Source organism: Teleopsis dalmanni, chromosome 1, assembly GCF_002237135.1.
Source record: "Teleopsis dalmanni isolate 2A chromosome 1, ASM223713v2, whole genome shotgun sequence".
NCBI classification, from domain to species: Eukaryota; Metazoa; Arthropoda; class Insecta; order Diptera; family Diopsidae; genus Teleopsis; species Teleopsis dalmanni.
The window spans coordinates 96244738-96260183 of record NC_051846.1 but is presented as its reverse complement, the minus strand read 5'-3'; the positions used below and the strand labels follow the sequence as shown (position 1 = coordinate 96260183).

At 33.4% G+C, this 15446-nt stretch overlaps 1 protein-coding gene across 1 annotated transcript; it reads left to right on the top strand.

The window, feature by feature from the left end:
- Positions 1-2658: 2658 nt before the first annotated feature.
- Positions 2659-3776, top strand: LOC119665874. Its single transcript, XM_038075146.1, has 3 exons — positions 2659-2842; positions 3021-3222; positions 3310-3776. The coding sequence occupies exons 1-3, from the start codon at positions 2685-2687 to the stop codon at positions 3619-3621; spliced, it is 672 nt and encodes a 223-aa protein (XP_037931074.1). The 5' UTR covers positions 2659-2684; the 3' UTR covers positions 3622-3776.
- Positions 3777-15446: the final 11670 nt, after the last annotated feature.

Genomic DNA, 15446 nt, shown 5'->3' with positions numbered 1-15446 from the left:
GTGGAATATCATGTGCGATGGTATGCTTCGAATCGAAATGAAGTGAATGTAGTTGGGTATGCAGATGATATTGCAATAGTAGTTGTTATAAAAACTCTAGACGAAGTGGCTAAGAATTGCAACGCTACTATTGCAGCAGCTAAATCGTGGTTGCAATACATTGGATTGCAGCTTGTTGAGCATAAAACAAAGGTGCTCTTAATCAGCAGTAGGAAAATGATTGAACAGCTCTCAATTAAAGTGGGTGGCGTAAACATACAATCTAGCCCCCAACTTAAATATCTCGGGGTCACCCTAGATAATATGTTGAGTTTCGAAACATATGTAAGGCAATCGGGAGACAAAGTGATTGCAATACAAGCCCCAAGGACACCGCTTGAGTTCTTTTAGTATCAGTTTCTATATGCTACTCTTGTGTGGGCGTATGCTATAACCATAAAGCCATATTGACTGTTATGTAGGCCTGTGTGGGTAGAAGGTGATATGTTAACATAGGTAGTAAAATGAAAAACATGATGTTACCTCGTATGTCCCACGTTGTCCAGGTAGCCTCCATACAGTACTTCACCACCCGAATTCGTCTACACATTTTTTTTTATTTGTTTTAATATTAATTAAAATTAACCTGTGCATTGCACGCACATGCTAAATATGTAAGAAAAAGCTTTTGTAAATTTTTTTTTTTTTTTTATTTTGATCAAGAGTCGCGGCGAAAAGTTTTAGTCAAGATTAGGAATTATGAAAAAAAATAATGCTGCCAAAGCCATGCGCTTAAAAATTCGGAATGTGCAAAAAACAAAAAAAAATAGAAACAGTAGTAACAGATATTTTGGAAAGCGGTTTAAAAAGACACAGCCAGATTTGGTTCTTTGTTCTGAAAGTAACAGGAAGGTTTGACCGAAACTAAATTAGGATATATAAGTCGACAGAAAAGGAAAACGGAGGTCTATTTTTGACTTTTGGTTTGACGGTTGAAGTGTGTGCGAAAAATCGGAGTTTTGAAATCAGAAAAAATTGATAATATATAAATCAAAAACAAAAGAGTTTTTCTTGTGAACAGTGAGAAAAGTAATAAAGAAATTAAATTTTCTTTGGTTTGAACAGTTTGATGCAAATAATAATCCTGTAAAATTCTTGGAGAGAATAATATTAGTAATAACCTTTTCCCAAGTCCAATCATTTAATTTTTTTTATTATCTGAAAAACTGTTAAAAACCTGTAGTTTGAAAACCAACATTAATTAAAAAACAACTATATGAAATATTGTGAAATATTGGATGTATTAAATAATTTGTGTGCCCAAAATTAAAAGAAAAGTAAAATAAACTCAAGACAATCACACGGTAGCCAATTAACAGAAGTAAAATAGTCGTATAATATAATAATTTTGTTGTTAAAAGAACTATTTATACTACACTTTGAGGGCATCATAAAGGACTTCTGAACAAGATTTTGGATGATAGTTTCTGCTGTACTGTTTTTTATTGAACTGTGCTAATAAATATGGAGGTATAAGGATATGTGGATATATGGAAAGGTGTATATACGTTCAGCATATCCAGCTCAGAAGTGAATTGCAGTATAGAGGTAAATTGAATAATAACGCCTGAAATAGTCACATCGCTCAAATTTTTTTTTATACGTCATATTGTTTTGTTTTTAGTTTTAAATAGTTTTTTATCTTAATTTTCATCTTAAGTTTTTCTTTTAATTAAATTTTTTTTTTATTATATGTGTTAATTTTTTTTTATTAGTAAGTTTTTTTAAAGATTTAATTTAAAATTTAATTTTAATTCTTAAAATTTGTTTTTGTATGTTATTATTTTCACATAAAAGAATTTGTCCTTTTTTTTAATTTGTTACAAAAGAATTTAAAGAAATATAGCTATTATTTTAATGGTTACTTATAATTACAATTATATCAAAAAAATAATGCTGAAAATTCTGAAGTTGCATAAATTGTACCCATTGTAAATTTGCTTGCTAAACACATCAGCAGGCCGATTCCACTAATAGCTATCGCTAAAACTCCATCGCTAAAATTCTTTAAATGCATTTTAGCGATTTTTGCGATTCTGCTAACTCGTTACGCTTAATTTCTATTCGCTAATTTTCTCAACTTTCAAAAACAGCTGATTTTTCCGGATAAATCGCTAAATCGCCAAATTTCGTATTCTGCTAAATTGGCAATCGCTAAATTTCGTTAAAAACGACTAAAATTTCTCCTAATTTGATTGTTTTTAGCGACTAGGTTTTTGCTGTCGCTTAAAGTGAAAATATTATTTTTTAAACAAATTGAGCAATTATTTTGTATGTATTTAGTATAATATTCATATTTATTTATTAATTAAGTAATTGGGATAGAAATAAATTTTGCATTTAAAGTAAAATGAAAAAGAAAATTAATATTACAAAAATTTTGTGGCAGTAATATAGTGAGAGTGCGTTTGGTGTTCAGCAAATGTAAACAAATGTATTTTATTTTTCATATTTTTATTTTTGTACCAAAAATAAATGAATTCCAAGTGAAACAGTGAACAAAATGAATAATTATATACATATTAATACATATAAGATTTAATATATTTTATTTATTATTTAATTTTTAGATATTTATGATGGAGTTCATGGACTTAAAGTCAAAACGAATTAGCAAGAAGCAGAAACAAGTGCTGGTTCAGCATATGGAAGAGCATAAAGATTTCGCTCATGACAGATTTGTGTCAGATCACGGTGCGCGAAGTCTTAATGAACAGTGGAGCTCTCTAGCTGCTATTTTAAATGCCGTTGGTGGAGCAGTTAAAGATGCCAATGGTTGGAAGAAGGCATGGGTCAACATGAAGTAAGTAGTTAAAAATTAAAATAAAATATATTAACAGTTAATAATATATGTATATATATATATATATAAAAGAATTATACATAAAAACATGTAAAATAACATCGTTGCTTTTAATTTTATAGTTGTAGAAACTATATTGAAAAATTGTAAATAAAAAAACTCCATTGTTTAATTTTAGATCCAAAAGCAAGAAGAAATTACAGGACTATAAACATGCAATGGGACTGACTGGAAATGCGTCCGTTGGCATTAAGGATTTAACTGATCTAGATAAACGGATTATTGCAGTAATGCATCCAGTAGCGGTGCAAGGCATGGAAGATGTCTGCGAGCCAGCAATGCACTTTGAAAGTGACATTTCAGGTTGTTATGATTTAGAGGTAAGTATTGGAGGCGAATGCCTTATTATCGCTTTTATTTTTTTTATATTTTTTTTAATTATTAATCTAATAAATGTTTAATTTAAGTGCCTTGAGGAGGGAAAGGAACTGCCAAGCGGTTCAGGTCCATCTGTTGGGGGTAACGATGAGGGTTGTGTGCCTATTCGACCTATTCGTCCAGCCAAGCGACGAAAGCGAAATCCCTCATTAGAACAGACCAACCAAAAGTTCGTCGAGTTAGAGGAGAAAAGGTTGAGGCTTGAGGAGCGTCGACTTGAGCTGGAGGAAAGAAAGCTCAAACAAGAGAAGGAGATTGCGGACGAACGCGTGCAGGCCACTAAAGAGCATACAGATGCTATAAAACTGTTAGCGGATGCAATTAATAATTTTAATACATAGAATAGAATTAATGTAAGCTTCTTATGGTGGATAGGCCTACTGGGGAACCAGCCAAATAAAATAATTTGGTTAACGCATTATGTGCAATACCTCAGGGGTGATGTGGAAATTTGCGCTTTTTTATTAATAAAATAATTGTTTATTTTTAAGGTTTTTCTTCCTCATTGGACACTGAAGATGGTCTACGAAGTAGACCCAAATATTTGTAATACAAATAAGTTTTTATAAAAACTGAAATACAATTAAATATTTAACACAAATTTATTAGTGTAACTTTTATGTGTTAAATTAACGACCTAAGGCCAGAGTATTAATAAAAAAGTGTTGAGTATTGGTCATAATAACAATTTATTATTAATAAAATAATATTAAAATAACAATATAAGTAAATATATATTTAAACTTTTAATAAAAAGTCAATTAAATAAAACCCAATTAATATTGAAAATAATTATTGATTATTTCTTCTCTTGCTAGAAACGCTTCAGGGACGGGTTCTTGTGCTTCAAAGTCATTATCTTCATTTATTTTTTCGTCCGTGTTTTCTGCGCAGTCAACATCATTAACTTCGTTCATTATATTATGTGTAATAATGAAGTTATGTAGAACCAAACATGAATTAACAATTTTGCCCGCTGTTTCAGGATCATACATTAAAATTCTTTCGCTGCCAAGGCAACGAAATCTACTTTTTAATAATCCGAAACAACGCTCAATGCAATTTCTCGCCTTTCGATGTTGCACATTATAATTGTTATGTGCCGTCGACAAATTATTTCCTCGAACAGGTGTCATCAAAAAGGGTAAGAGGGGATAACCGCTATCTCCTAAAAACAAAAACAGAATTAGTTTCTCAAAAAAATTAATGTACAATCAAGTTTTACCTATTAACCGGAAATTTCGGTCCCCATTTTCGTACTTTCGAGTAAGAAGCACTCGTAAGGCGCTGGCTCTCCATATGGATGCATCATGTGCAGTGCCGCCGAAGCGAGCATTACAATCTAAAATTTTTAGATTATAATCGCATACCTAAGATTAATGCCTATTATTATAGTATGTAAATAAATTAAATTTGAATCATACCACTTGAACATTTAGCGAATGTCCTCCTTTTCTGCAGACATACACATAGCTAAGTTAGGGGTTTTAATTTTTATATGAGTGCAATCAATTGCACCAATTACCCCTGGAAACCGAAACTTTTCATAAAATCTGCAAATAATTGTCGATTAACTACATTGTATTTTAACACAAGATTTCGAAGATATACTTCTCTTTTATAGCGCATAATTCCTGAATTATTCTGGGCCATTTGATGTACTTTACTACAAAATACCGATTCATTATATTTGCAACCTCCTTAACGCATCTACTAACAACTGCCTGAGAAACATTTAACAAAAAGCTTTGGCCCACAGAACGCTGATAACATCCTATAAATTAACATAATTGATTCCTTTTTTTTGCTATTATTAAATATCAATTTACCTTGAGCAAAAAAGCGCAATGCAACAAGTACGCGCATGTCCCTCGAAATTCCATCTGATCGACTTCTCAGTACCATGTACGGAGTTATTTCTGCCAAGAAAAGCTTACATAAATATTTCGAAAGACGAAATATTTCAATAAAACGCGCATCAGATATAGCCAAGGGGTCTGTAGAATTCCGCAAACATTTTCTTTTCCAACGTAAATGATTCCGTGAATCTCTCACATCACCAGAAAAAAAAAATCTCCTTCTTATCAAAAAGTCCATTATTTAATTAATTCGCACACCAATGTTATATTAATTGAATATTAATTTAAATTTCGCAATTGCTAAATATTTTTTGTTGAAGTATGTGCTTTTAAATTTAAATTCAAATTTAAATTATAAGTCCAACAGCTGACAATTTTTGTATTTATTTTGACATTTCAGTGCATTTCAGCATTATCCACATCGCTAGATAAATTTAGCGAAGAGATTGTGTTAGCAGAATCGCACAATCGCTAATTCTCCTAAAATAAGCGAATCGCTTATTTAAGAATTTTAGCGAAGAGATTGGAGTTTTAGCGATAGCGATTAGTGGAATCGGCCTGCAGCTGTTTGTTTTTTTTTACAATTTTGTTACTTTTGTTACGTCACTGCTATGATGCTGGTAAGTGTTCTACCACTAAAGTAATTAAAATATTGGCAGAATAAATATAAAAAAAATGCAAACAAGTTGATGCATAGAAAGCTATTATTTTTCTATTTTTATTATATTTATCTATTTTTATTATATTTATCTATTTTTATTATATTTATCTATTTTTATTTTATTATATATATATATGGTTGTGTATTAAAATTCCTTTGTAAATATCTTATGAGTTTTTTTTGTTTGCATTAATATATTAATAACAATTGAGAAAAGTTTTTTAAAAATGAAAATTTGTTTCATATATTAGTAAATTGTAGTACTTTTTTATTATGAATGTATATAAAATAAAGCTTATATTTAAGGGGTAAAAATTTTAAATTCAATTTTTTTTGTTTGTTTTTTTTGTTGCTCTTAAACATAAGTGAAAGATATAATTTTTTTTCATAGAAATAGCCTGATCATGGTTAGATAAATTATAGGCTCTATGGGTAGTACAGGGACATACCAGGAGGCATGTGTAAGGTGAAATGTTAATAAACTGATGATACATATGAAACATTTGACAGGACTGAAAGACAGGTAGTGTTACTGGGAGGGGTAAAAATGTTCTTTATTCGTAGATTCGTAGATACTCAACAAAATCTATAGACACTAATTGGTGAAGCCAGCTCTTCTACTATGGTAATGCAGATGTTGACAAGCATTGAAGAGTGGAGCCTTTACAATTACATAATCTCTAGAACAATAAACATTGTTGAAGCGGACGAAATACACAATCGGAGTGAAAGCACGCTAAGTGATCTTCTAATCTTCCCCATGAAAGAATATCTAAATTGGTCGTACTGCAAAGATCTCCAGAATTTTGAGCGGAAAACGTGGGAACTTTTGGGCATGTACGGGCCATTTGTAACTTTAGAAGATTTTTTTTTCAGGTTCGATACCAAAAAAAAAAAAGATTCTTCAAGCATAACGACAGCAACAGAATAGCAATCTAAAACCAAGCTCAATATTATTGGGGTTGAGATTCTTAAATTGCTTCTATTTTTACAATCTGAGAGTTTTGGCTTGCCCAAATTAATGAGCTGTTACAAGTTTACCGAATAACATCAGATGCATTGAATTTTAAACTTCAGTAATTATATTGAATACAGATACCGGCATCAATTTGAACTATTTCGAGAACTGCGAATCTTGGGTATTGAAAACGTTTCTGAGGAAACGCTGTGCAGCCCTCTGGCTATAAAGACTACCAAGTTATTTAAGATACATTCTATCTGGAAGGAGTACAAGCAGCATCAACAAACTCTGGCATTGGCAGATAGCATTGTAGAAAACAAGCCATCATTTCAATTCGTTATAGCCACTTCACAATCTGCGATTGATATTTATTCATCTTCATTCGCTTAGCAAGAAAGTTCACATCTGGGCGCCAAACTCGACTTAATAATAGCATTGATATACACTATCTTTCTGTCGAAGCCCAAGCTCGTATTAAACTATGTCTTTATCATGCAATCTTTTCCGCCAATATTATCAAGTGTCAACTGGTCGAAACAACTGGTTGAAATTCCATTTCGAAAAATAAAAAACGTTGTCATCACAGTGTGCAACATTTCGTAAAGCAATTTTCAGCTATTCTGTCGCAAACCATCTTCGTGTTCATGACCGCGCCACCAAGTTAAACTTCTTAAGAAGCATTCATTAGCTCCGAAGTGTTCATCAACACGTTGTGTGCTATAGTCACTAAGTTAAATATTGGCATTATTGTTGCAATCTTTTAAATGTTATGTTTTCGTGAAGAGCAAAACTTACTTATGCGCACATAGTGCAAGCAAACTACATTTTATATAAAAATAAATAATCAATAGAAAATTATAGTGAATAATGAATTAAAAGCAATGTTTAGTATGCAGGAGGTTTTGTAATTTTCTTTACAACAATATTAATAACAGATTAAAATATTTATGTCTTAACATATATAAACTTGTTAGCAACTAATAAGTTAAAAAATTTAAAGTGCTTTTTAATTATACTGTCTGATACGGCGTTTACATTGGCCGAAAATGGCTCATTTTGGATGAGTCATTTGAAAGTGCTTACATTCGTTGTATTTCATTTTTTCTCATTTCATTTCATTTCTGTGCCAAAAAAATGTTACAGGAAGGTTAAATATACCTTCAAACCTTACAATATAAACTGAAAACTTGTTTCTAGATTCGATTTATTTATTTTTGGGAAGTAGAAGTTCCAAAAATTGGTGCATCGTTTTAAAGAAAATGCAACCACCAAACATTTGTTTATTTTTTTTTGTAAATATGTTAAAGCAGCTTTTTCAAACTGTCAAAATGCCATGAAGAGCTTTCATTTAGGGTATGTTCAATAGATTCCTTTGCATTTGGAACATATGTGGAATGCATTCGAACGTCATTCATACAGAATGTGAGAAAATTGCTCATTTTGTGCTTGAAATTTTATATGCAAGAATGAGCCATTCGATACTCATTTTCGATTTTTGACCAAAATGAGCCATTTTCGGCCAATGTAAACGCCATATTAATGTATTCCTATAAATTTTTATATATATTTAACATATTATTACTTTTTAGTTATGTTTGAATTTTTGTTTACAAATTTTGATGACTAGAATATTAGCCGAAATTTCCAATGACGGTTCACAATACATCCTTGATTCTCATTCATTTAGATAGTGTAACGACACTTTTGGGTGACGTTCAAAAATATAATTTTTGCTGGGGTATCCTCAGCCGTCGTCCAGAGTCGTGACAATAAAATTTGTATTTGCTGAGACGTGGTTTTGGTTTAGAAGAAAAAGAACGTTGATTTGCAATATTTAATTAAATACTTTATTTACTTCAGGAAAAAAATATAAGAATCAAACAAGGTTTACTTATAATTCGAATAAATGATAAATAAATGATTCAATAAATAATAAGTTATAACTCAGACAACAAATAAAATATTAGGGTTGTTCACGAGTTCGAGTAACGAGCTCGGTAACCGAGTAAAAGTGCAACTAGTTACGCTAACTCGTGAGCACACGTGATTGTGTCGATTTGTTAACGATAGTTGTTAAAATCAGCTGGTTTTTGATGAATTTGTAAATGATTGTGAAAACTTTTGTTTTGTTTTGAGAATTTAAAATAAATATCAATTTATTATGCCAAAATTAACTGAAAAAAGCAATATTGTTAGCTTTTTAGTAACAAATAGTTTAAACAGGATAAAAAGGCTTAATGGTAAGCATTGTTAATGGAAAATATAATGTAATAATATTTTTCAGATGAAGGTAGTGACGAGGAAGAAGTTAATGATATATTGAGCGATTTAAGAAGGAATGTGTTGGTAGTTTATTCCAATCGTCGTGGTTTTAATCATCGTACCAAAAAGCAGTGACTGGCGCAATAACATTTTAACCAAGTTAGATGACGGTCGGTTTTTGCAAATGATTCATGTAAACAGAAATCAATTTGCTTGTTTAGTTGTCTTGACTTTTGAAGCTGAAATATTTAAAAAAGCAAACGCCAGCAAACAGTTTCCGATTGCACTACAGTTAGCTATAGTTCTGTATCGTTTGGGCTCTTCAGGAGAGAGTGCGTCAATTAGGAAGGTAGCAGCTACTTTTGGAATTGGCGATGGTGCAACTTTGATGAAAATTACACAAAAAATTTTTAGTGTTTTTATAACACTATTGCCGAAGTACATCGTATGGCCAAGCTCATCAGAGCAGGAACCAATAAAAAGTGACACGTACAATGAATTACCGTTTTGCATTGGCTATATTGATGGCACCGAAATAAAAATTGCAGAAGCACCACAAATTAGTCATGAAAAATATTTTTCAAGAAATCACATTTATTCCATTAAACTTCAACCTGTTTGTGATTACAAATTAAGAATAAGAGATATTGTTGTTGGTTATCCCGGCTTAACTCACGATGCTAAAGTTTTCTCGAACTCAATACTTTTAACAGAAAAAGATCGATTTTTTTCTAATCAATCATGGATTGCTGGTGAAAATATTCTAATATTTTTAAATTTTCCTCATTTGTCCATTTTCGTACTGGATTTTTTCTTTTCCGTGTTTTTGTTTGTACATTATTCACTAAATTTAATCATTTTAATTTAAAAATTATATTTAATTTATTAACTTACTTTTGCCAACTGTCCTGCTCTTCACTTAACAGAATATTTAATATTAATCAAAACCAAAAACAAAACAAATTTTAAATGCTGCCCATACGAAATGTTTAGTATAAATACATTTTCGGAGTAAAATTTTTTCTTATGTATAAGAAATATGGCAACATTGAAAAAAGAGTAAAAGTGCAACGGAAATGTTAGTCAAAGCAAATGCTTGACTAACGTAGTAACATTGCAACGCATTACTAGACATGTATTTTGTAGTTGCTGCGTTGCACTTTTAATACGTTACTCGGTTACCGAGCGCGTTACTCGAACTCGTGAATAACCCTATTGTTTTATAATTTGAATGAACATGTGGTTTTTTTGACACACACTTTATTTTAAATAAAAATAACTTTTAAAAAATAACAAATGTTTATAAGCCGATAAAAAAACGTTGTGTTATCAACACGTGCAAAAAAGGAAGAATAAGGAAGCCAGTTGCCAGCCACTGAAGTTAGCTGCTGCTTGGAAATGGTCCTTTTTCCCACAGATGGCGCGAGTGCGTGTGCATTCACACACAGAGAGCGCTGCAGTATATGTGGCCAGTACTCCCCCCTTAATAGCTGGGCCGGTGATCTGGTTTGTTAACTGTTGATTGTAACCTGCTACTCTAAAGGATCTTTCACATTAAAGGTTACTTGCAATCTACGTCGACTTCTGCAAACTTGGGTTCGATTACTGCTGGCTCGAAAAAGGCCGGTTTCAATCTGCTTATTGATAAGTTCACCTGTTTACCGCGTACATCAATCGTAAAAAGTCTGTCGTTGATTTTCTTAATTACCTTATATGGTCCTGTGTATGGCAGCTCTAAAGGTTTCCTTACATGGTCTGCCCTTACGAATACATGAGACGCATTGCCCAATGCTTTGTGAACGAATATAGCTTTTCTAGAATGAATGGACGTCGGAATTGGTCATACTTGCTGGATGTGCTCGCGTAGTGTTGCTAGAAATTTTTGTTCGTCTGGAAGCTTGTTACTTTCCACAAAAAATTCTACCGGTAGACGTAATGTCGTTCAGCTGCTGAAGTGTTGATATCTTCTTTATAAGAGGATCAAAGACCGAGTAAAACTGATGGTAACAATTGTATCCAAGCGTGTTTAGGTCGCGACATAAGTGCTGTTTTTAAAGTGCGATGAAATCGCTCAATTAGCCCGTTAGATTCTGGGTGATAGGGAGATGTACGTATTCTTTGCGTGCCTAAACGATTTGCTAGTGCCTTGAATAAAGCTGATTCGAACTGGGTTCCTTGATCAGTTGTTATGATTTTCGGGGACCCAAATCGCGATATCCAGTGTGCGTAAAAATTTTCTGCGACTATATCGGCGGTGATATCTTTCAACGGAACGGCTTTTGGCCATCGTGTAAATCTGTCCATCATGGTTTGCGCATATCTGTAACCGTCACATTCGGGAAGTATTATTAAGTCCAAATGTACATGATCGAATCGCTGATCCAATGGATTGAAAGCTTGTGGCGTAAGTTTATTATGCCTGTTTATTTTCGCTTGTTGACAACTTTGGCAAGATCGTACCCAATTCGCTACATCTTTTCGGATTGACGCCCACACGTACTTGCTGCATAGTTGTTTTGTCGTTGACTTAGTACCAGCATGTGCTAAGGAGTGCACTGTGTCAAATGTTTTCTTCCGAAGTGATAATGGAATATATGGTCTGATGATTCCTGTTGATACATCACAAAAGGTTGACATATCGGGTTGTAAAAAAAGGTTTTGTAATTGAAGTGCTGAATCTGAATTTAATAGCTGCTTAAGCTCTTCATCTATTTTCTGTTGGTTGCTAATCATCTCGAGATCTATAACCGTAGGCATATTAATAGCATCAATTCTGGGTAAACTATCAGCCACTATGTTGTCATTACCATCTATGTATGATATGTTTGTTGTAAACTCTGCAATAAAACTCAGTTGTCGTAGTTGACGTGGTGAAACTTTATCTGACTTTTGTTGGAATGCATAAATGAGCGATTTGTGATCTGTTTGAATTGTAAAATTTCCAGTAAATGTCTAAAATTTTTGATATATAGCTAGCAACTCTTTGTCGTACGTGCTGTAATTTTTCTGCGCTGTATTGAGCTTCGAAGAGAAAAACGCAACCGGTCGCCAAACATCACCTTCTTGCTGTTCCAGTACTGCACCAAAAATGTTAATTTAGGTAACGCGGTTACGCTTGTTTTACAGTTTTCAAACGCTGTATACAACGTAGCAGTCCATGTTATAGGCGTGTTGTCGTTCTTTTTTGAATTTTTTAATAGCTCATTTAAGGGTGCTTGCAGTTTAGCGGCCTGTGGAATGAACTTGCGGTAATAATTTAGGATTACCAAAAAACGACGAATTTCTTTTACTGTCTTTGGCTTTTTGTATTCATTAATTACTTTCACTCGTTCTGCAGGCGGGCTGATACCATCGACTAATACATCATACCCTAAACAACTTAGTTGTGAAACTCCGAACTCGCACTTGGCGGTGTTTATGACAAGCATGACTACAAATTCAAATAACCCAATGGGTGTACTTACTGCGGTTTTGCATATGTCATCAGCTTGCGTCGGTATGTTATAGTACGCTCTGTGTATATCAATCTTTGAAAATATTTTGATAGCATGTAGTTTTTCCGTTACTTGATCTAGGTAAGGTATCGGATACCGATCTGGTTACGTTTGCGCATTTAGCTTTCTGAAGTCACCGCAGGCTCTCCGGGCACCTGTTTTCTTTTTGACCAGGTGAATTGGACTCGATCACGGACTGTTTGACGGACGAATAATTCCCTGTTCCAACAGCGTTGAAAACTCTTCGCGAATTGCTTTTAATTTTTCCGTTGAATAACGGCGTGACCTTTCATGTACTGGCTGACCATCAGTGACTATTTGATGACAGACTACAGATGCGTCAGGGAGGCTATAGTTATTTGCATTGCACAAATCAATGTATTTGTTGACGATTGCAAAGAATTTTGAGTTTGGATCCAATGTGTATACCGAATGTATCGATGTGGTTTCAACTGCACCAGATGACGACAGTGTAGTAACCGGGTCTAATAAACGTTTTGATTTTATATCTGGAATAAGACCATATTTCGCCAGAAAATCTGCGCCCAAGATTGGACATTTGACGTCTGCTATAATGAAGGTCCAATTGAAATTGCGTCGTAAACCAAGATTGATGCTAAGTCTCTTAGTACCGTACGTCTTAATAAATGAATTATTTGCTGCGAATAGGTAATTTTAGATCATCTGGCACTAGGTTGCATTTTACTGTGTTTGCTGTTAAAGGAATAATGGATACGGCCGATCAAGTGTCAATTAGAAACTTCATATTTGAGATACGATCAATCACATGTAAACGAGCTTCTTCAGTGCAGTGTTCCCGGACGTTGTCGTTTACTGCACTTGTGGACGACAACGAATTTAGTTTTCCTTCTGCTTGATATCAGTTGCTTGGCCGCCGAAGTCGCACGGTTTTAAGCATTTAGTTGCAGCTGTTCCAAATTTAATGTGATAATAGCAGACTTTTCGATCGTCGCGCTGACTTTTAAACTGAGTTCTGCTAGAACTGCGAGCCCTGCTTCGCCCCTGTGAGTTTCCTGGTCGTCTGAGCTCTATTGCTATTTCACTTAGTTTACTTACCACTTGTTGCAGTGATATTTCTAACGCTGTCACACGCGCCTCCAATGTTGATTCCTCTGTGTTACTGCGTCGGTCAATTGCAGATGCGGCAACCATAACATAATGAGGAGTGGGCATATTGTCAGTTATTCTGTTTGCCAATTTGGCCATTTGATTAACATTCTTGGAGCTGCACGTAGATAAGATGCAACGAATGTTGCTAGGCAATCGCTGAGACCAAAGTGCTGACAAAGCGTCAGACATATTTGACGCTGTCAGATCTCTCATCTCTCGAAGCAACTGCGTTGGACGCTTGTTAGACACGTCTAAATCCGTTAGCAATTTAATCAATTGTTTCTGACGCGACTCCCCAAATCGTGAAATTAATTCATTTTTTAACGTTTCATATTTGCCCGTAGCTGGCAGATTTTTTGCTATGTCTGAAACTGTGATTACCGTGTAGAATTTGAATAGGTCAGAAGTGATGCGATTGATGTGTAGTAATCCGTTCACTTGAGTAAACCATAAATCCGGGGCAGTTTGCAAAAATGAAGGCAAATTTGTTAAATTCGTGTCTGCTGCTGCTGACTTTGCTGTTGTTTCTTTGTCGGCATTAGACATTTCTGCTTCTTTGTTCTGCTTTGCGTGACCCAACATTGTGTAAGTTTGTTTTGACTCTATGAAATAAATGAATAACTTGCGCTGCTTCCAATTATGTGTTTAATTTGCGTCGGGGTCACCAATTATGTGGGTTTTTGCCACACACTTTATTTTTAAATAAAAATAACAAATGTTTATAATTTACAAAACACGGCAATGAAAAAACGTTGTGTTATCAAAACGTGCAAAAAAGGAAGAAGGAAGCCAGTCGCCAGCCACTGAAGTAAACTGCTGCTTGAAAAGAGTCCTTTTGCCCACAGATGGCGCGAGTGTGTGTAGATTCACACACAGAGGACGTTGCAGTATGTGTGGCGAGTTCGCCACAGATGCATAAACAAATTAAAGCAAAAATAGGAATGTTTGGAAAAATATGAATAAAATTCATTAATGACTGTGAACTGTATGCAAAAGTGAAAATAACAAGATATACAAAAGAACCACATGACATTGCAAAAACTCGAAGTATAATTAATTTGAAGTTATAACAATAGACACAGTAGTGGGCCTACTGTGTCTATTCCTTCAAATAACTACAGATATATTTTAACACTTCAAAGTGTACTCACAAAATTCATAGAAGCAAAACCTTTAGAAACAAAGGAAGTCGTAAAAATAGCTAGAGCGATTGTAGAAAATTTATTCTTAAAAATTATTGTTTCAAAAAATGAAAACGGAAAAAGGCACAGAATTTTCAAATGAACTGCTAAAAAATATTTGTGATTTACTAAAAATAGACAAAGTCACATCGACACCATTTCATCATGACTCATTAAGGAAAGTAGAAAGAAACCACAGAGTATGAAATGATTACTGAATGACCATGAAAAGCATAGAAAATTGAGACGAATTATTACCATACTATGTTATGTATGCAGTTACAATTCCACTTCACACACAATAACAAAACACACGCCATACGAATTAGTATATAATACACTATGCCCGTTACCTTGTGAAATTATACAAAATACGAAAATGCCAATGATATTGAACATTACTGCAATGAAATAAAAATAAAACTAAAACTTGCTCAATCCCAAGCTAAACAAAAATTGATACAACCCAAAGAAAATGTAAAAACGAAACAAAAAATGATAAATAAATCAAACTTTAAAGTAAACGATTATGTATATATATATATAAATAGGCAACAAAAAGAAATTTAATAACCCATTTAAAGGTCTGTCGTGTTGTCGAATATTTTATTTATTCA